The sequence below is a fragment of the Chiloscyllium plagiosum genome, chromosome 15 (assembly GCF_004010195.1).
Source record: "Chiloscyllium plagiosum isolate BGI_BamShark_2017 chromosome 15, ASM401019v2, whole genome shotgun sequence".
NCBI lineage: Eukaryota > Metazoa > Chordata > Chondrichthyes > Orectolobiformes > Hemiscylliidae > Chiloscyllium > Chiloscyllium plagiosum.
Genome location: NC_057724.1, coordinates 9,358,324 through 9,381,095, shown reverse-complemented (window position 1 = coordinate 9,381,095; position 22,772 = coordinate 9,358,324). Strand labels below are relative to the sequence as shown.

The following is a 22,772-nucleotide window of genomic DNA, read 5'->3' as shown; positions in this document are numbered from 1 at the left end:
TCATGCTTCAGAGGCAATACTTCTACAAATTTTGCAGATTATGGCTCAGAGATTGCTGAAATAGGATACTTCATGCAGAGCACTGTGGATTGTATTTTCCTCACCTTTCAGGCCTTATTTTTGCAATTGAGTATTGATTACAGTGGGGTGAGATAACCAGCATTTTGAGACCTTATGACCAATTGGCCTAATGGTGTTTTTCTTTAGTTAGTTCAATAGAAAGAAAAAGCAAGAAACCGGAGAAACAACAGAGATGACAATGGGATGAATTAGATAAATTAAATAGTACGAGTACAAAAAGTTGGTTTAGGACAGGGGAAAAATGTTTAAAATGATGCTTAAGGAGAAAATTTCGAGGAACAATTTAATACCTGCAAGGTTCAGACCTTTGTGATTACAATTATTCAGCTTTTTGGCCTCTACTATTCAGTTTCATGTTAAGGCCATCAGTCATAGTGTCCTTACAACGTGGAAGACCAGGCCAAAACTAGTGTGCACTTCACTTGTGTTCGTGGCACAAATTTACAAATGTGTTGACAACACGCTCTTAATTTTGCAAGGCTAATGGTGGTTGCTGGAAATGTTTGAGAATTTATGCAATTATCACTTCATGGCACTTCTCCTCCTTGCCAAAGATTGGGCATTTTCCAACATTTCTTGTTATCAGTTATGTTATTATGGTGCAAGCTAACTTTATGAATATATCTTAATTTGAAATTGTGTTCTTTTGCATATCCATAGTGGCTTCTCAGTCAGTATATTTTAAATTAATTAGTTGACTAATACTAAAGAGTAACACAGTTATTTTATGTCCTAAAGCTTCTGTGTGACATCATGTTTACAGGGAAATTTATAATGGGTTATGAAATGAAGCTGGGCTGGGGAAAGGCCGTGCCCACACCTCCATATCCTATATATATTCCACCAGCTATGATGGAATTGACGCTTCCACCACCTCCATCGGGTTTACCTTTTAATGCACAGCCTAGAGGGAGGCTGCGGAACCCTGACTTACCACTGCCGCCTTCAAAATCAAAGGAGGAATTTGAGAAGGTAAAACTATGTGTATGATTTCTATGCATGCTAGACAATCAAGAATTGAATATGAATCTAAATATTACTATAGATCTAGTGTTTGAGTCTTTAAAAGCTTGGAGGTTGACTTTTTAAAAAAAAATTTATAGTTGCATAGTGAGGTAATACATTGATTTTGAGGTTGTTCTTGTCACCATGACATGTTCTATTAAAAAAAAACTGACGCTGGTTTTATTTACTCAGTGTGTTTGGGAGCTTGGTTGCAAATTGACCTAGTGTCAGACTTGACCCTTCCAAAATAGCTTAATGACCAGGCTAAGAACATAGTTTTTTTTTGAACAGGATGAAATGCATGGAACTATATCGCTTGTCTTTGTGATCTTTTGAAGGCAGAGTCATTTAGCAGCTAGTTTAAACAGAGTTGGAAACCTTGGTTATGAAAAAAATGAGCAGCCCATTTTGGTGAGCACATGGTAGGAATGAAAAATCTTCAGCATACTCTGCGTTCTATTCACCCTGCATAATAATTTTAGTTTACCAAAATAGGAAATCAATCGTTGTGTCAAATTATCATGCTTGCAACCTATTCATCTTCTCAGAGGCAAAGTGTCCAAAGCACTTTTTAAAAAGTTCTGAGTTTTCTTACTGTCCAAATTGAAGACTTCCGCACTATATTCAGAATTTAACCATGTTCTGATATGTGTATTATACAATGTAAATGCTTAAAATAAGTAAAATAAAAACAATCATTCTCATTTGAAAGAGAGAGAAACATTTTTTGTCAGTGCTAGCATGTAGTAAACCAAATATTCAAGTCATCCCAAACTGAGCGCTTTCAGCTCATTGTCTTGTACTATTATTGCAGGGGACTTCTTTAAAATGTTAGTTTTTTAAACATTCTGTTCTGGAATGCAGGCATGTTACTACCCACCCCTAAAGTCTTGTAAAATAGCAAGATAACCTCTGTTGAAACTGTTAATAACAACTTCTACCATATACTGTTGTTTTTAACAAAGTTAAAACCAAACTTGTGCTATTAAACTTTTTTTAGGATTTGACATTCTGGTTCCCATAACACCAAAACGACTATTTTGTATTTTGTAAAACTCTGCATACAACTATGTAGTGATGCTTAAGGGTATGTCTGCACTGCGATCCAACAACTGACAATTGAACCTAGTAGTACCCATTAGAGTAGTACGAACAAACGTTAACCAAAATCCAGATATGTAGATATCGTGTTAGCCAAATGCCCTGGTGAGTAGGCTGCTTTCAGGTATTTCGTGCTTTCTTTTTTGAGAGGTATTTGTCTTCTGGTTAAATGGCATAGCATTAAAATACCAACTGTTGTTTTTATTTTGTTCTTGATGCTGTATGTCCTGCAGTGTTTCACCAGCAAATACTCACATTCTTTATATTTTTACTATTTGATGTGACTTCATGTGCAGACTCTGTCCGAAGCCGTAGTCAAAGTGGTTATCCCAACAGAAAGGTACACTTTCAGTTCATTCTTACTACTACTGCTACTACGACTAAGCAGCCTATTTGCGACAAGAGTTTTAGTAGACCAAAGGATTTTTTCCACGTGTGCTTACGTGCCTTAAAAGATGGGCCCCATTTCTGCGAGCAACCATATAGTTCTAGAAGTATTCTGTTAATTCCACTCTCAGATCATGAATTATCAATATTTAATCCAAGAAGTGGTTTAATATAAGTGGATTATCTAGATTTAACTCTTACATCTGTGCTGAAACTTTATTTGTTAATTATAGGCAGATGTCTGTGAAGGGTTTCTCAATTTTGGCAGAGTTTTTCTGTTACTAAAATGTAGTTGAAGTGTTGACTTATACTTTGCTGTTGCTTAGTAATGAACTCGGTTGAATTTATACTGTGATGTCTTGCTCAGAGGAATGGGGACTCTTGGTACGTAGCTTTAAAAAAAACACATAAATAGATTCGTGGATAGAGTGTGCCTTAGTCACAGCACAATGAATGGACCAGAGGAGCAGGGACTGAAGTGACGGCTTGCTGATGCCTCAGGACGCTGAACTGTGTGGAGCCTGGTGCTGGTTTTCACTGGTTTCCGTACGAACATCCAGGGCTTCGTGGGATAACAAGGATGCACAACCACGGTTTGAGCCTGTTAGCTCTTCACACTTTGGTAGTTTTTACTATTAGTAACCAACTCGGCCACATGAACTATGGACACTTAGTACTTTCAGGTAATACTTACACTACAAATAGCTTCTGTACTTGTGTATACCAGCTGCATTGGATTTGTGAACCCAACTTATAACATTGTTTTGCTGCTTTCAGATTGTTATTTTCCTGTGACAAAATTAAAAAAAAACTTTTGGATATTAGAATGTGGATACATTTTAAAGCTGCAATATACATCTGTAAAATGGCAGGAACATCTAGTATGCAAGTAGAATATTTTGTTATAACTGCATGTACCAGAATTAAAATGTAATCAAAGTTAGTGAACGTCAATTCCAGAGCACCCATCCATTGCCTGTATGTTCTTTGAAGCACATCATGTCTCATGACTTGTAACTGTTAGAAAACAAGTTGCTCGCTATAAAATTAGATGATTTCTCAGTTTCAGAAAGGATTGGCAATGTTGAGGCCTCCAATGCACAAGTATTATTTCAAAATATTGCATTTCACCATCTTGTAAATATATCCCTGCAAATTAACTTAATGTCTTGAAAAGTCTTATTGTATATTGTGGCTTTAAAAGGTTAAATATTGAGTTACAAGCTGTAATTTGGTGTTAATAGTTGTCATTATTCCTTAAATATGTGCACAATACAATTTCTGCGTTTTTGGTTTTGGTTAAAAAGTGAAAATGAGTCCAACTGTAAAAAAATGTACCATCCAAAAGTTTGGGAATGTGCTGAAAAATCAAGTTTTACTGATGGGGAAGTCGGACTGGATGGTGCAGTGGGTTACAACTAGCCTTTCACCTTAGTCCTGGATTTAGATTTGACCCAGTCTCATCTGTTTTCTAGTTGTAAAAAAAAACTTGAAATTAGATATTTTTGGACAGATTCAGTCCTTTTCCCAGTGAGAGTGGGACTAGACGAGAAAACTAAAAATCATACTTGAGAAATGGGAAATTGAAAAGATCAGTTTAATTGGGGAGCTCTTTCGAGGTTGGGTCTTAAGCTTATCATTGGAGCAAAGTAACATCTAACTTTTCGTATTCTTATCTGTGTTTGATGCTTGTTTTGGTTTCCCAAAATGGAAGTATTCCATTGTCCAACACCAACATCCTTCACACTGAAGAGTACAAAATTCATACAATTTTTAAAGTTTAAACGCAATTGCAAAAATATTGCCTGTAGTAGCTGATAGTAGTAAGTAATGCAGTAAAATGTAGGTGGTTGTACTTGTGCACGTTTTCGGTTGGATTGGAGATCTGCTTTATATATCTTGAAACACTGCACCATTTGCTTTGAGATTGTGGATTCACTGAGAAAGGGGACAGCATCAACTCTCTTGTCTTATTTCTGTTGATTTAATTGCTGTGTAATGGCTTTCATTTTTGAAAGTATGTCTGTCTTTGCTATTTAAAATGTGTATAATGGAGTATTTTTGAACAATGTTTAATTTTCTTTTGTTCTGTTAGGAACCTATTGTGTCTAATCCATCGAATGATTGAATTTGTAGTGCGTGAGGGGCCAGTTTTTGAAGCTTTAATTATGAATCGTGAAATTAATAATCCCCAGTTCAGGTAAGAGTTGATATTATATTCATGACTTTAATTATTTTTTCTATTCATGTAGTAAAATGGTGTGGTGATTCTTCTCATCAAATCCTTTACCAGGTTTCTATTTGACAACAAGAACCCAGCGCATGTATACTATAGGTGGAAACTGTTTTCAATTCTGCAGGTAAGTAAAAGTTAAAAACAAAACAAATTCCGTGAATTCGTTCAATGTAACAAATTTTGTTTTAGTAGGCTCGCTTAACAATAAGTTAGCTTCACTTAATTTTCATCTGCAACTGTTCCATTCAGGGAAAATAGAACACATTGCATATGTATTTTACTAGTATATTAAAAGGTAACTAAATGCTGGATAAGGAATTATTTAATTTACACCAGCATTTCTTTTGAGTTTAAATTAGATAAATGCGAGGTGCTGCACTTTGGGAAAGTAATCTTAGCAGGGCTTATACACTTATTGGTAAGGTCCAAGGGAGTGTTGCTGAGCAAAGAGACCTTGGAGTGCAGGTTCATAGTTCCTTGAAAGTAGAGTTGCAGGCAGAAAGGATAGTGAAGAAGGCGTTTCCTTTCCTTTATTTGTCAGAGCATTGTGTATAGGAGTTAGAAGGTCATGTTGTGGCTTTACAGGACATTGGCTAGGTCACATTTGCAATATTGCGTGCATTTCTGGTCTCCTTCCTATTGGAAAGATGTTGTGAAATTTGAAAAGGGTTCAGAAAAGATTTCCAAGGATGTTGCCAGGGTTGGAGGATTTGAGCTATAGGGAGAGGCTGAATAGGTTGGGGATGTTTTCCCTGGAGCGTCGAAGGCTGAGGGGTGACTTTATAGAGGTTTATAAAATCATGAGGGGCATGGATACGGTAAATAGACAAGGTCTTTTCCCTGGGTGGGCGTGTCCAGACTAGAGGGCCTAGGTTTAGGGTGAGAGGGGAAAGATATAGAAGAGACCAAAAGGGCAACTTTTTCACGCACAGGATGGTATGTGTATGAAATGAGCTGCCAGAGGAAGTTCCGCAGGCTGGTACGATTGCAACATTTAAAAGGCATCTGGATGGGTATATGAATAGGAAGGGTTTAAAGGGCTATGGGTCAAGTGCTGGCAAATGGGATTAGATTAGGTTGGAATATCTGGTCATCATGGACGAGTTGGACTGAAGGGTCTGTTTCCATGCTGTACATCTCTGATTCTTATGTACTTAGAGAAATCTGAGCTAAAATGGGGTTTTGAAATCCAAATTACTTGCATTGTTTCTCTGCACTTAGGGTGATTCTCCAACTAAATGGCGAACAGAGGATTTCCGAATATTTAAATGTGGTTCAGTGTGGAAACCTCCACCTATGAATCCCTACTTGCATGGCATGCCGGAGGATGGAGAAATGGAAGTGCCTGTTGAACAAGAGGAACCAGTGAAGAAAGGACAACTGAAGGATGAGTGAGTAATGTTGTCACTTGTAAGGTGGCAAATCCCTGATTTATTGTCTGTAAGAATTTCACATAGTTAAAATGGAAGTGACTGCTGGAATACTCAATCTTTGTATTAGTGAAATCTTTTTTTTAAACTTTATTTTAAAAAAAGCTCATCTAGCAGCTTTATTCTCATGTTTTTGATATTTTCCTCGAGTTCAGTAGTTTATTGTTTAATTTAAACCAGTCGCTGCCAGTAAAACAGGGAATCCGTGTCTGATCAGCGTAGTGAGTTTCTGTTGTGCTTGATTCCTGAGCGTGCCCTACCTGCACCTGACCCACAATCAGTTGAAACAATATGTTTGCACTGCTGTTGCAGAAATTTTATTTAAATGGAAAGATATGTCTCCTTCCTTAAGGCATGTAGGTTTTTTTTCCCCTTCTCTTTAATGCGCCTGAACACCTTGAGCACACTGTCCATGTTTTGCAGTCTGAAGTTATTCCTGATAATCTGGCAGACAGTGTGTTTTGTCTTATGCTAATAAGTATGCATGGTAGCTTCACCTCATCAAATCCAGCTCAGTGTTGAGTGCATTCTTGGAGCAATTTTAGCTTGCACTTCAAGCAAACTACACTCCTTCCTGCTGAAGTTCAGTTCCATTGGTGTCATATGATTGATAATGCTTTGCAAAGGGATTGATATTGATGTGTGAACCTACGTAGTTATATTTGTAGACTACTTGGCCATGGAAGTGATCAAATCTGACTCGGATCCCACCTGTGCTCCAAGAATTGATACTTTGGAATAGTGTTGCTGGTTAATTTTACTGCTTAACACCAGACTGCTGAGACCCATGGCAACCCTCACCACTACCCTAGTTGTTACTGAACTATCTAAGTGTGCTGTTGAACACTTAGAACAATGTAGCTATGACAGGCAAAAAGTTATCACTTTTTCCCCCCCAATTGAAAGAGAAATCATGCCAGAGAATATTTTGCTGTTATAACATGATATTTTAAATAAGAAAAATGTTATCAGTCTCTCAATAAATGAATGATTTTGTTTGACTGGCAACATCAGCTTTTGTCTGCTGGTGTCTTTGGGTAAGATTGGATTCAGCATAGTTTTTCTGGCTTGATTCTGAAGACCTTTTGGGCTGTCCAAGTCACTATAGTAAGCTGTGCAGCATTAATTTAAGCCAAAACATTTTGAATGTTGTATCTTCTGCTATCACTCTGGGGCAGAATGTAGGATTTAGTGTCGTATATCATTATATACCTACTTCTACACATTGCCACCAACTCTGCCCATGGGTGTATATCTGGTGGTGTTGACATCATTATGCACCGGCTTAACGCTTAGTTCCATTTGCTGTTTTGCTTGTCATCCTGCTTACATACTTCCCAGTCCATCCTGCTCTCAACACCCTCGCTCACAGGTAACAGTAAGCTGCAATTGGAAAAAGACACTAGTAATGCGGTCTTTAATATCTACATATATCTTTGATATTGGCCCAGATCTTTCTATATCTAGTGATTGAGACTAGATATACCCTGAAATTGTACATTGGCACCTCTTTGAAATATGATGAGAAGTGTTTTTTTTTTGTGTAAGTTCTAGAGTTTGTATTTTAAAATAGTGGCATACTGTTTTATGTGGGTTACTTCTGTGAAGGGTAAGTGTAGGGTAAGGTATGAGCCTTTATTTTTCTGTGATTTATAAGATCTTTCAAACTGTATTCCATATTTAGATTTTCCTTAGATTTTTCTTTGGTGTAATAGTGTCCTTTAAAACTTTGTTATTAAAGAAGCTCTTCACCATCTTGTGACTATGTTTAGTGACTGACCACCATACCAACTGAAATAACAATATGATCTATCAATCAGATTTATTTCAGGGTCTTAGTTGTCCAGTAGTGCCATCATGACAAGGTTCTGTCATACTGAATATGCGATAATTGTCTAAGAAGTTTAAACTTCCAATGACAATTGCCCAGTATGTGGAAACCTCTCAGAGATACACCGACGCTGACTCTTAAATCAGAAGTTTTGGCGAGTTGTCTTCATCATTTTGCAGCTAAAATTGGAGGATCAAAACCTACTCTCACTCCTGGCTAGTCATAGAGTCCCTCCGCGCACATACGCACATGTGCACTTGCCCACGCATGCACACGCCTGCACATGCATTCTCAAAAATAGCTGTTACTAACTGCTGCCCCTAATTGCCCTGGAGCACCTGAACTCTGCCTCTGTGAACTCATTTGCTTGTCACCTGTCATGCCTCACACATTCCGAATCACTTCCACCCACTTAGCACCTTGCCGTAGTCTCACCTGCCTGCATCCCCTCCCATCTTGCATACTTTGCATTTCACAGTAGTTGTCAAAGTGCCTTTACTTTGAAGATTTTACTGACTGGAATATGGCAGCAATTGCTGCACAGGGGTACCTTGACCTCCAATCATGATCCTCCACTCAGTGGATTGCCAGTTGGTTTCCAACACTGCAGCTCCTTTCACTGGGCAGTTAACTACAAGAAACCATTTTCACAAAACTAACAGTGATGTGACTAAACCAGCAGCTTGTGGCAATTGTGGAAAGGCTGTCTTATCCTTGCCCACAATTGCTGACTGACCATTAATATGATTTATATCATTCAAATGGCTTTTTTTCTTTGAAATACACATTTCAGCTCATATTTCAGTTTGGTGGGAGTTATGTTCACTTCACTGCTAAGTGCAAACCAAAAAATTGAACAATTGCGTTTCAAACTTTTAGTGCCCCGTGAAATGATATTGGTAATGTTTGTCAGCATTGGAAATGAGACTTCGTTTCCTAAAATGTAAAGTTTTTTGGACAATGCTAGTTTTAAAATTACTGTCTAGGTTTTGATCATTGATGGTCAAGTCCCTATACTTTTCACAAATATAATAGCAGAGTAAGCATTGCCATTGTAGATATTGTGACGGTGAACTTTTACTTGATTCCTACTGCATTTGGAGAGATGGTGGCATAGTGGTAATGTGACTGGACTAGTAATTCAAAACTCGTGGCTAATGTTCTGGGCATGTAGGTTGATATCCCACAATTGCAGATCGTGAACTTTAAATTCAATTAAAAATCAACTAGAATAAAAAGTTGGCTGAATGCCAACCAAGTAATCATTGTCAGCTGTCACGTACTGTAAACCCATCTGTCCGTTAGGAAAGCAAATCTATCATCCTTACCAGGTTTGCCCACAGATGACTCCAGACCTACAGAAATATGGTTGACTTGTACCTGATCTCTAGACAATTGGAAATAGGAGATGAGCACTGGTCTTGCCTGTAAAGCCCGCTTTTAACGAAAAAAAAATTTAGAAATGAGAATTGTTTGTACTTTGTTTTGATTTGCGATGTAGATCTTTTAACATATAATTTGCAGCGTGTACCTAATGTTATAAAATGTTACAGGCAGAGAGATAAATTGGAGAATATCTTGAGAGGCCTGGCACCACATCGAAACGACATAGGAGATGCTATGGTCTTTTGTTTGAATAATGCAGAGGCTGCTGAGGAAATAGTGGATTGCATTGCAGAGTCACTGTCTATTTTACAAACTCCACTGCAGAAAAAGGTAAACTTACAGAAGTTAAATGTTGTGTGTGCCTGTGTTAAAGTATGCAAAAAGTTGGTCATTCCTTTGTGCCACAATCGTTCACCATCACTTTCCAACATTGAAATCTTATTAAGGTTTAATTATATTTCTTGGCATTGTTGAAGTTTTCCAGCAAACTTGTAATCTGATTCCGTGGGCTAGTAAATTAGAATATTGCTCAAATTTAAATTCATACTTGTGCATGTAATACTGTTTATAAGAGACAGTTTTTGGATTTCAAAAACTGAACCCATTCATGAATATTTTTCATTGCAGATAGCAAGGCTGTACTTGGTGTCTGACATTCTCTATAATTCTTGTGCTAAAGTAGCCAATGCCTCTTACTATAGGAAATAGTAAGTTTCATTTGTTTTCCTTATCAGTCTTTTAAGATGATTTTTGGAAAGATATCCGTGTAATTTAAAGATTATTTTATTCCTTTAACAGTTTTGAAACCAGGCTCCCTCAGATATTTACAGATATGCATGAGGCCCATAAAGTGATTCAAGCAAGACTTCAAGCAGAACAATTCAAGGTATGTTTTTGCAGGAAAGAAAGAACACGGTGTTCTCTTTTGTGCAAAGTGTGGCTTGGTTTAGTAGAACATGAATTTGTCTAGCTGTAATTTTATTTTTAGAAGAACAATTTCCTTGCCATCTTCCATTTGTCACTTGGATCCATTTATTTTAATTTCAGAGAACATGGTGACTACTTGACTTTGGACTACCCTGATACCTGGATGACCTCATCTCATTATCTGGGTTAGGGGCACTCAACTGCTGAGGTTTAAATTGAGTCTGTTGTCTTTAATGCGACAGATTTAAGGATGTTCCTTGCAGTTGATTACTGGAGTGATCAATCAGGGAAGCATATTTTACTGATAAGTAAGTTAGCTTACTGAGCTGGAAGGTTTGTTTTCAGATGTTTTGTCACCATACTAGATAACATTATCAGACAGAGTCTCAGGTAAAGTGCTGGTGATATGTCCGTCTCTCTATTTATAGGTCTTGGTTTCTTAAGTTGGATGATGTAATTTCTGGGGTTTTTTTCAAGGGGAGGTAGATCGGATCTAAATCGATGTGTTTATTGATGGAATTCTGGTTAGAATACAGTGCCTCTAAGAATTCTTCTGCGTGTCTTTGTTGTACCTGTCCTAGGATGTTTGTGCTGTCCCAGTCAATGTGGTGTTCTTTGTCTGTGTGTATGTCTAGTGATAGTGGGTCATGTCTTTTGGTGGCTAGTTGATGTTTGTGTATCCTGGGGGCAAGTTTCCTGTTAGTTTGTCTGTGTTTGTTACAGTTCTTGTCTGGTATCTTGCAAATGGCGTTAGTTTTGCTATTGATATCTAATGAATCTGTTAGGTTCATTAGTCGCTGTTTAAGCGTGTTGGTAGGTTTGTGGGCTTGAAGATGTTGAATAGATATTTTTCTTCTGCTTTTTGTAGTTCTTGGGTGCTGCAGTGTGATGTAGCTCCTTGAAATGTCTTGATGCAGCTCTGTTTTTGGGTGTTGGGGCGATTGCTTCTGAAGTTAAGTATTTGGTCAGTGTGTGTTTTTCTGTAAACGCTGGTTTGAAGCTCTCTGTTAACTGAACGTTCACCTGTCATGTCTAAGAATGGGAGTCTATTGTCGTTCTCCTCCTCTTCTGTGAATTTTATGCCTGTCAAGATATTGTTGTTGGTATGGTGTGTTTGCTCTAATTTGTTCTGTTTTGTGATGACAAAAGTGTCATTCACATAACAGACCCAAAGTTTGGGTTGGATGGGAGGGGCAGCTTGTTCAAGTCTTTGCATTACTGCTTCCACTATGAGACCTGATATTGGTGATCCCTTAGGTGTTCCCATTTCTAGACATGACAGTTGAACAGACAGTTAACGGAGGGTAACTGGTGATGTTACGTAGTATGGTGACAAAACATCTGAAAACAAACCTTGCAGCTCAGCGAGCTAACTTACATACTTAACATCAACCTGAGCTACAAATTTCCTCAAAATTGCTAATATTCTACTGAATTCAGTCATTTTAAAAAAAAACACGGAAACAAATGCAATCCAATAACATTTCAACCCAGGGAAATAAACTAAATGAAAGAGATTGTCTTCCTGTATGGGTTTCCCTTTACAGAGACCACTTGTCATGCAGTATAGGATAAGTATCTCTGCATGAAATCTCAGTTTTGCTTGATTACCCGTTTAGAATTTGCTGTTGTGTGTACATAATTTTCATCATGCTCAGATCTGATTTGATGCTTTTCTTTATATAATATTCTTGGCGGGTAGTCATGGGGAATAGATTGGCTTCTCATTGCGTGACACATATAGTCAGGGTTGAGAATTTCGAGCTTGGGAATAGCACATAATTGATGCAGCATTAAGATGTCAGTGCAGCCATAGAAGATAACACCCTTACTGCATTAAAATTGGATCATCTTCCTATTTGTTAATATTATGTTCTCTTAAGGCAAAAGTAATGCCAAATTGTGGCAGTTTCATGAGGCATTAGACATAGTCCCCAAATTGATTTTACTTGGGATTATGAATGTATAATTATGAATAAGGGAAGTTTTTTTTTAATCCAATGTTTTACCTTCTGCTTTCTTGGCAGCATTGACTTCAGCTGAAATTGGATTCCATAAAGACTGATTATCCTTTAGTAATTTAGCAGATTATTACTTTAAAGCATAATTCAAAGCAGTGAGCATTGACAGGTCTGTCATCCCAATTACAGATAGATTTATGAACACGCTATCTGACAAACCGGCATTGAGGTGATTTTAGGTGCTTCATAGGAGTCACATCCAAGTTTGCCATATGGAGCCATCGTGCACTAATTCTGTGTCATTTTCTCAGTGTGTTCTTTAAAAACGTTGGTATGGTTACTATTTGTCAGGTTTTAATTTGCTGCATTTGTTAAATTTATGGTGCAGTAATGTCATAGATTTATTTTAATAGCCATCAGTGGTCTGATCCCTTTTGTAAAAGTAGTAACTAGTGTTCACTTGCTGCATTTCTAGTTGTTCATTTAAGTTTGTTTAGTTGTCCTACAGTGACCATACACGGCAGCTCATTGTATCAGGATATTTTATACAGTTCTACCTGCCCGGATTAACTGTAACTTAAACCTTTCATCCAAGCATGCTCAACAAGGTTCAGAATTAAAATAATATTTGGCGGAATGAATATGGTATGAATTCATACCATATTTAAAATGATTGTGCTTTGTTTTTATTTAGCAAAGGATAATGACTTGCTTTCGAGCATGGGAGGACTGGGCAGTGTATCCAGAGCCATTCCTCATAAGGTTGCAGAATATATTCCTTGGATTAATGAAACTGGATGATGACTTATCAGAAAGACCTCTGGTATGTATCAGTATTACCTAGATTACCCTTTTAACACCAGTACATGGTGAATGAACTACACTTGTTTTCTTTTCATCCCTTCCAATTCGCTTTCTCAGTTCTGGAGATGTCAGCTAATGTCACTAGTAGCGATTCTGTAGATTTAACTTCAAATTGTGATGGTTGGTGTTGTAACACAGCAGCTAAGCCCATTACTTTCTCAAAGAGATGCTAAAGGTAATTATAACATTTGAGCCTGAGCTGTGATCAACTAATTCAGCATTGAGCAGACTACTTTTACAGGTAGCTGTTGAGTCAGATGCTGATAACATATTTGACATTGTTTTTCTGCTTCCTATGATGGAAAAAATGGCAAAATAGTTTTTTTAAAAAAAGCTTGAAAATACCATATATACTCACGTAAAAGTCAAATTTTTTTAGCGAGTTTTTTTAAGCTGAAATTAAGGGGTCGACTATTACACGAGTATTGTTTTCAATGGGATGAAATTCATGTTTGGTATGAGTCCAAAATAGACAAACAAGAGCCAGAGCTCTACATAAAAGAAAAAAAAATGAAAAAGAGTTATGGCCATTATTGAATATTTATCTATAAAATAACTGTCTCCATTCTGCCTGCTATGGTAGAATGGTACTGTTGTACCGTTTTCCAGTTACCAGTACTGTAAAGTGTATGTAGGTCTGCACATACATACAAAGGTTAATCGGCATACCAGCAGATGGTTAGGACATCAGGTAAATTTGTGCCGTAATTTACCAGTAGCCTACCGGTGTTCAGAAGCATGATCATCAAAAGCCTACTGTAGAGAGTACACATTTACCGTAGCTTGCTTTGTCATATTAACACTCTTACTGTATATACAACTTAGTTCTATAGTTCATCGGTAAATACCAGCACATCAAATTTTCTTATACTGGTAATGAAATTTTGAGGTAACTACAAAGGAACCTCGATTATCTGAATATCGGATTATCCAAAGGGGATCTCAAGATTCTGATAGAAACATTACATCAAAGAGCTGTTTCAACCCTGCTCGCGTCTTTTGTTTACAAATACAATGATTAAAAACGAACTCGGCTCACTGAAATGCTGCCGAGAACAGTCCTGGAAAGTCCAGGCACCATCTCTAAATGACTGAACTCCCACCCTCCATCTCTCTTCCCCCACACTCTCCCTGGAGTTCTACACCCCTAAACCTCCCCCATTCCACAGATAATCTCTCCAAAATTGTCCGGTAGTTGCAGTAAAAAGTGAGTGTGTGTGTGCAAGTGTGCTATTTGGAGACTTACCCCACATAGGCAGCAGCAGTCTTACTGTTGGTGTCCATTCTCGCAGATGGGGGAGTGGGGCGGTCGGCGGGGGCACAGATGCAGATCAGACGGTGGATGGGGTTGGGGAGGCGCTGTTGGGCAGGCAAGGTGGGAGTGGACGGATTTGGGGGTGGGCAATGGGGCGGAAGGTGTTGGGGGCAAACTGCGTTGGGGGACCTACGGGGTTTGGGGGCAGGGTGGAGGCTGATGGTTTGGGGGCAGTCGGGGCGGGGGCTCACGCGCAGTGTGCTGCTGCTTAGTCTCCTGCACAGGGAGCAGACTTCACAGAAACTCCGAGCCCCAGAGGAAATCAATTAACAGAATAATCAATTATCTGAACGAAATAGTGCCCACCCATCTCGTCCAGATAATTGAGGTTCCTTTGTATATAGTGCGTTCTGGTAGTATCCAAATACTGTGCCCTTTAAGGCTGCATATATGGTCAGGAAGAGACCCCTGAAAAACTAGGGTCAACTTTTACACAAGATAGATTTTCACATGAGTATATAAGATATAAAGTTATTAGCTTATTGTAAAACTGCTATTTAACTCTCTGAAGCTCATCCTTCTATTATATTATCACCTACTATGCCACTATTTGTATTCTCAACATTTCAGTATTTTACCTGTTGTCTTGCTTGATAAGTTGTAACTGTTGATGGTATTGTTCAAAGTTTGAGAGAAGATTTGTAGCTCGGGTGCTCGTTGCTGTGATTTTGTTCGCCGAGCTGGAAGTTTTTGTTGCAAACGTTTCGTCCCCTGTCGAGGTGACATCCTCAGTGCTTGGGAGCCTCCTGTGAAGCGCTTCTGTGGTGTTTCCTCCGGCATTTATAGTGGCCTGTCCCTGCCGCTTCTGGTTGTCAGTTTCAGCTGTCCGCTGTAGTGGCCGGTATATTGGGTCCAGGTCGATGTGTTTGTTGATGGAGTTTGTGGATGAGTGCCATGCTTCTAGGAATTCCCTGGCTGTTCTTTGTTTCGCTTGCCCTATAATGGTAGTGTTGTCCCAGTCAAATTCATGTTGCTTGTCGTTGCAACAAGCAACATGAATTTGACAGGGACAACACTACCATTATAGGGCAAGCGAAACAAAGAACAGCCAGGGAATTCCTAGAAGCACGGCACTCATCCACAAACTCATCAACAAACACATCGAACTGGACCCAATATACCGGCCACTACAGCGGACAGCTGAAACTGACAACCGGAAACGGCAGGGACAGGCCACTATAAATGCTGGAGGAAACACCACAGAAGCGCTTCACAGGAGGCTCCCAAGCACTGAGGATGTCACCTCGACAGGGGACGAAACGTTTGCAACAAAAACTTCCAGCTCGGCGAACAGAACCACAGTGATGGTGTTGTGCACAAATGTTTTTCCTGATACTTCTCCCCAATTTAATTTTCATAAAGTTAAATTTTTGTTTTTTGGTTCTATTTCTTGGTCTCTTGCCATAGTTTTCATGTTAGAGAGCCTTGTGTCTGTTGTGCAGTTATTGCAATTTGTCATATGTGAAATTATCATACCCTTTCTTTGCAGTATTTCACTCTAATTGTTCATAACGCTGTACCCCATCACTGGTCACAAATCACAGCATACCTTACCAAGCTATCCTGTACACTACTTCAAAACGTAACCATCCACTTTTATTACCATCAGATTCACTATAGATGTAGTGTTGTGTGATTTACTCATGCTCAGTATTGCCAGACTCTTACACTCTAGTTCTACTCATAAGATCCTGGAGGACAGCTGATTGAGTAGTATCGTCCAATGACCCTTTTTCAAATGTTCCTATACCCTGTTACAGTTATTCCTGTGATTCAGCACTTAGACAAATGTGGCTCCCACCACTACATTCTCTGACTTGCTACCATTTCTTTTTCCCTAGGCAAAAAGGCTTCTCGTTCTCCAATAATTCTGCACTGCTCCCATTCCCACAATCATTCCCATACTTTTAACCAGCTCCGCAACACTGCTGAGTCACAGTAACCCAATTAGTGTTAATAAATATTTACCAATCAGAATTTATTCTCTGCTATAAGCTTTTATATAAAGTTGACGTCATTAAGTAAACAAGTACACATGTAATAGTTAAAGCTCATAAATTAAAATGCCTGAAAATTGCACAATTAATTTCAACCAGAACACGCTATCCATATTTCTCTTTGTATTTTAATAAAAGGACAATTTCATTTCAATTGCTTAAATTAGTGGCTATCAGTAGTCCACAGCAGGCCAGTCAAGCATTCCAGTGCAGGAAAGCTTTGGGAACTATTTCCACCACCACCAAGTACTGTATAGACATTGGAAGCATGCTTCATACCTTGTCTTAATTATATATCACATTCTAAAATATTGTGTGAATGAAATCCAACTAATTTGCATTTTAATCAATATTGTTTTTATGACCACCTTGGTTATCTTAAATGTACCTGCTAGCTGACTGTATGCATCACCTAGGATATTTGCATGTTTACCAGTATTAAAGTTGAATCAAGTATTCCTTGTGTTCATCTGATTTATGTTTATTCAGGTGATTGATGATGTGGATGGTACACCAATTGATGGTGACCAACTTGCTCCATTAGATGATGTTGATGGATTGCCAATTGATGGTATCCCACTCGATGGAGCACCTTTAGATGATATTGATGGGATTCCTTTGAAATCAGTTGAGGATGACCTTGATGGAATGCCAAGTAAGCGCATTAATAATATTGACACTGCTTATTAATGATAAGAGTATTGTTGGCACTTGCAGGTTTATTTTAATGATAGAAATATTTGAGTTGAATGGTAATTATTTTACCTAATATTGGAAATATTTGAATTTAAAATATTTTAATGTAGTTATCAATTATACTTGTTTTAAGGTAATTTGTTATAGATGCAATATCTATAGCCATTGACCATTTTTGTGAATTAATGTTTCTAAGAATTATCAAAATAGCAGGTAGTTGGTGGTGCAAAAAAAATTATTGGATTTGTTCTCATTAGTTAAGAAACAAAAATCATTTATTTTGCAACAGCTTTCATGTTTAGCAAGGTTTAAATAGAAACTAAACCTGTGCACATTTTGGTGGTATTTTGGGGCAATTGATGTTCTTTTGAATAACTTCACAAGGGGAAGTTCAGTAATATTGAAGTTTCAATCCTGTGGAACCCAACTTACTGTATTCTGTCTTGTATTCGGTCGTTGAAATTGAAGATGTATGAGTATTCTGTCAAAGGTGACTTCATTATTGGTCACTGGCCTTTACAAAGAAAAGATGACGTTTAATGCATTTGAACCATTCAAATCTTTGAGGCATCTTGATCGGCTATAAGGCATTTTCAAGTAGATTTGAAGTGTTACTACTATTCTGGTAAGGGAAGCATAGCAATATCTCGCTGAGCACTGAGGTAACCACCAGATAATAGGCCATCAATCAATTGCCAGTAGGGATATAAGACCTTAAGAAATAGGGATAGGAGTATGGCCTTGAGCCTACTCAGCCATTCAATAGGATCATGGCTATTCTGACATTTATGACAGTGCTATGGCTTTGAGGTGTATTTTGTCCTTTTGGTTTCTGATGAAGAAAGGTTGAGATAGAAGTGACATGCAGTCTGCTCAAAGCCAATAAAGACTATAAAACGTGGGAGCTGTTCAGTCCATCAACTCTGCTCCACCATTCAATCATGGTTGAGAGGTTTTTCAACCCCATTCTCCCACTTTCTCCCAGTAACCCTTGATACTCAAGAATCTGTCTATTTCAGTTTCAATGACCTGGCCTCCGTAGCCTTGTGTGGCAGTGAATTCCATAGATTCCCCACTCTCTGGCTGAAGAAGTTTCTCCTTATCTCCGTTCTATAAGGTCTTCCCTTTACTCTAAGGCTGTGCTCTCGAGTCTGAGTCTCTCCTGCCAATGAAAACATCTACTCTGTCCAGGCCATTCAGTATTCTGTATGTTTCGATTAAATCCCCTGTCATCCTTCTAAACTCCATCCCGTATAGACCCAGAGTCCTCAAACATTCTTCATACGTTAGTGGGACCATTCTCGTGAATCTCCTCTGAACACGCTCCAGGGTTAGAAAATCCCTTCTGAGATATGGGGACCAAAACTACATACAATACTCCAAGTATGGTCTGACAGCTTGTGAAGCCTTGGGATTTTTTTTTAAAAAGTTGGAACAGTAGCTGCAGCCTGAATGGGTGGGGTCAAACTCCTCAGAACCAGGATTACTAGTTTTAGCTTTTAACAGTTGCTGGGGACTTGAAGTGGAATGTGGAATCTCTTATTCTTCTCTCTGTTCCAGCTAAAAGCTGGGGTTCTCTTCCTGCTGCGAGACTTGGAACAGTTCATTAGTAGTAGTTAATATATTATTTTGTTAAGTATTTTGATAAATACAATTCAGCCAATTCTTTTATTTTTAACTGTAATGTAAAATGAAGTGGGTTTTTTTGCTTAAAGATGAGTAGTTTGATCAATCTAATTGCATTCAGAATGCAATGCCTTATGCTCATCTTTAAAATAGGGAAAGGCTAGTGTCTGGACTATCTTATTATATTTTGAGGGGGTTTGGTCTTGTCTTTGACACATTCCTCCTTGCACTTTCCTATCCTTTCCCTGTAACCCTTGATTCCCCATATGGTGTACTTGTGACATCCTACCAAACCACAAGAAATCTGTGTTTTACAGTCAATTAAGTCCTTTGATATATAGTACCTGGGACAACATAGGATCTGTGGCAAGCAAATTCCCACTGACAGTCATTTAATGAGCAGGTAACTTCTTTTGGGATTTGATTGATGAATCCTTGCCAGGATATCAAGGATAAACTTCTGCTCTTTGAATAGTGCTGCAGGATATTTGCATTCATCTGAGAGATCAGTTTTAACATCTCATTCAAAAGATGCTGCCTCCATCAATGTAGCAGTCCTTCAGTATTGGAGTGTCAACTTTGTGACTTTTTTGTATTCCAGTTCTTGATTAGGATTTGAACCCACAATCTTCTGACTCAGACAAGAATGCTGCAAAATAGTTACAGCTGTCAGAGAGAAAAACAAAATAGCACTGTAATTGGCATTGTGGTAACCCACGAGAACAGTTGCATTTACAAGTTTCCAGCACGTTAATAGGTTTGTGACAATTTTAAAGAATATTTCTGTATTTGTTTCTCTTTTTTTAGTGGAGGAACTCGTGGTTGTTAAAAAGGAAGAACCACTGTTAAAGATTGCACCTTCAAAATGGGAAACTGTGGATGAATCTGAGTTGGAATCTCATGGTATGAATTTTTAGTTTGTTTTGGTCTTTATACTGATCATTCATGCACAATTTCAAACTAATTGAATATTTGTTAATACTTTGATCATCTGTTGCCTGATTAGAAATTTAAGTTTTAGAATTAAATTTCCAACTAAGTTTTTCATTGAAGATTTGGATATAAGTAGATGTATGTTAAGTAGTCCCAAACATTTTGTTGAATATCTTTAAACATAGTTTCAAATTTCAGAAGTTGTAGATAATAACACAAAGATGCAAGGAGATCTTGTCATTTAACAATTAGGCATAATACAGTTTTTAAACCAAGTAACTGCATAAGTGCATTTGTTTTGTGATCAAAATTGGATCATAAAAAGAAATTCATCTTCAACTTAAGAGAGATGAAGTTAATGAAAGTTTTTGCAATGGCAATTTGTAGCCTGAGATTGAGTAGCACATATGACTGAAAAATCATGAGCAAGAGAGGATGGAATAGCATGTCCATTTTCTTCCCATTGCCACAGCATTTTGCCAGCTGTGGAGAAGGTGGCAGATGGCCCTCCTATCCAGAGGTCACTTGAAACAATTAACTAGCCAGTTAAGGGACTCTTCCCATTACCAGGGGCTTTCTGGCAAGTAGAGCAGCCACATATTAATTCATGGCAGCTTCCCTGTAAACTCAAGGTGAAGGTGGGTGGCTTCTGGTTTCTTATCCAGTGACGAACACTTCCTCTGTAGTGACACGCCTTTCCATTGCTGTGGCCTGCCTGATTGGACTGAGACCAGGTGGTCCCTCACCACCTGCCTTGCCTGGAAATGCCACATCCATGCTGTTTTTTCCAGCTGCATGCAAGCTCAGCTGTGGCAGTACTCCAGTGATGCTGCTAGGCCTAAAGAGCTGCAAGCTCTCCAATTGACTGGCAGCTTTGAGGTGAAATCTTGCCCTATAAGGATTTGGAAGCCAGATACAACTCATTAGCTGGCCAGTGTGTCTGCTGCTTGAGTAAATGGCTGTGGAGTATTTTGTATTATACCCACAGTTGTTTGTTCTTTATCTAAAATGAAATGGTTTAAAATACATTGTTGGATTTGTAGTAACCAGATGAGGCACTTTATACGTTTACACAATGACGCTGTTTCTATTTATGAAATGCTGAAATATAAATCTTATTTTTGCAGCAATAACTATGTCAAAATGGGATCTTCTTGACCATCCAGAATCAGAAGAAAAAATTGAGATTAAGTGAGTTGCTTTGTGCTACCTGTTGTGTGTTGGCATTTAATTCTCCAAGAATTTGTGTGAATTGCCAAATTGCTCAAAAGCAGAATTAAGACTTATTAATCATCTGATGAATGAATTGGTTTCCTTCATAACTATAATCAAGTTGTAGTAATTATTTTGTCAGTATTTGCGGTCAAGCATGCCAGACATCTAAGTCAAAGACTGGCTCTCAACAAAAATAAATAGTGTGCCATTTCTGCCCTTCCATCTGAATACTGGAAGCACATCTTCATCACCTCTCCACTGACAGGATTCTACAGTGACCATTCCCTCAGTAACAGTGAGAAAATGAGGACTGCAGATATTGGAGAGTCAGAGTCGAAAAGTGTGGCACTGGAAAAACACAGTAGGTCAGATAACATCCAAGGAACAGGAGAGTCGATGTTTCGGACATAAGACCTTCCTGATGAAAGACTTATGCCCGAAACATCGACTTTCCTGCTCCTTGGATGCTGCCTGACCTTTGTTTTTCCAGCACAGTTCCTTCTGTGACACCCCAGTCTATCACTTCTGACACTTGCTTTTGTACACAGCCCCCAAATAGCACCTTCCCATGCAATCCATTCACATCGTCCCTCCACACTATTCAATGCCCCAAGTACACCTTCCAAATAAGGCAGTCTTTTATGTGTACTGCTTTCAGTTGTATTTGTTTCTTACATTCAACTTTACTTTAGCAAGACTGAGCACAGACTATGACTATTTTGCAGAATGTCTCTGTTCTGTCAGTAATGACTCTGACCATTCAGTTGCTTATTTCAATAAACCATCTTTCTCTATGTTAACATTTCTATTAGGCCTACTATAGTGTTTCAACAAAGCTCCCCTCGAGCTAGAGGAACATCACATCGTTGTTGGCTTAGGCACATTATGGCCTCTAGGATTCAATATTGCGTTCCACAACTCTAAAGCATAAGCTCTTTCCCCATCTCCACTCCCTAGCTATATGTTACTGACTCTGCTGTCAGTGGAATGAGCCCATTTCCCATTGTCACACTATTTTACAACTGTTATCAGTTCTTTCCTGCCACTAGTCTTTTGCTGTGTTCACTCTCACTATCTGTCCACTCGCTGCACCTCTCCTGACAACAGCATCAAAAACACCATTTTTCAGTTAATTTCACTCCTGAAGACATAAGTTTAACATTAACTCTCCCTCTCCCACTTCAGCACTTTGTTTTTATTTTAGATTGACCGCACCTGCAGTATTTTACTCTTATAGTCTTTCAGTAGTGCAGAGCGTGTGTTTCTATTCTTTAGTACACATTTCTGGCAAAGCTTTTTGCTTTGAACTCATCAGAATAGTTCACAAGACAGAATACTAATTGATTGGAAATGACAGTGGTTGGTTGGAATCCTGCCAATTGGGAGGTGTCCACCCAATCACTGCACTCCTTTCAAATTGTCTCAATGTTGTTTTACCTTTACTCAGGTTTTTTTTGTGAATTGTCCTCCTGATAAGTGCAAGATGAAAACCTTTGGCAAAATGTGTCTTTCTTCAACCATAGTTAATTTAAGCAACATGACAATATTGAAGCAACTAATCGATGGCTCAGTGGTTAGCACTGCTGCCTCACAGCACAAGGGACCTGGGTTCAATTCCAGTCTCTGGCGGAATTGTGGAATTTGCATATTCTCCCTATGTGTGGATTTCCTTTGGGTGCTCAGGTTTCCTCTCACAGTCCAAAGGTGCGCAGGTTAGGTGAATTGGCCATGCTAAATTGCGCATAGTGTTCAGGGATGTGTGGGTTATGTGCATTAGTCAG

General features: G+C 38.5%; 1 protein-coding gene across 3 annotated transcripts in view; it reads left to right on the top strand.

The window, feature by feature from the left end:
• LOC122557097 (U2 snRNP-associated SURP motif-containing protein-like) overlaps nt 1–22,772 on the top strand; it is a 43,303-nt gene that overhangs the window by 8,121 nt on the left and 12,410 nt on the right. For 2 of the 3 annotated variants that reach the window (XM_043704394.1, XM_043704393.1), the window contains exons 8-19: nt 845–1,053; nt 2,484–2,527; nt 4,670–4,774; nt 4,868–4,934; nt 6,032–6,201; nt 9,625–9,787; nt 10,085–10,164; nt 10,256–10,343; nt 13,040–13,168; nt 17,011–17,176; nt 19,651–19,746; nt 20,904–20,967. In XM_043704394.1, coding sequence (XP_043560329.1) covers nt 845–1,053; nt 2,484–2,527; nt 4,670–4,774; nt 4,868–4,934; nt 6,032–6,201; nt 9,625–9,787; nt 10,085–10,164; nt 10,256–10,343; nt 13,040–13,168; nt 17,011–17,176; nt 19,651–19,746; nt 20,904–20,967 — 1,381 coding nt within the window. Of the gene's footprint in view, nt 1–844; nt 1,054–2,483; nt 2,528–4,669; nt 4,775–4,867; nt 4,935–6,031; nt 6,202–9,624; nt 9,788–10,084; nt 10,165–10,255; nt 10,344–13,039; nt 13,169–17,010; nt 17,177–19,650; nt 19,747–20,903; nt 20,968–22,772 lie in introns of those variants that run through there. The other variant, XM_043704395.1, reaches the window with a different exon arrangement.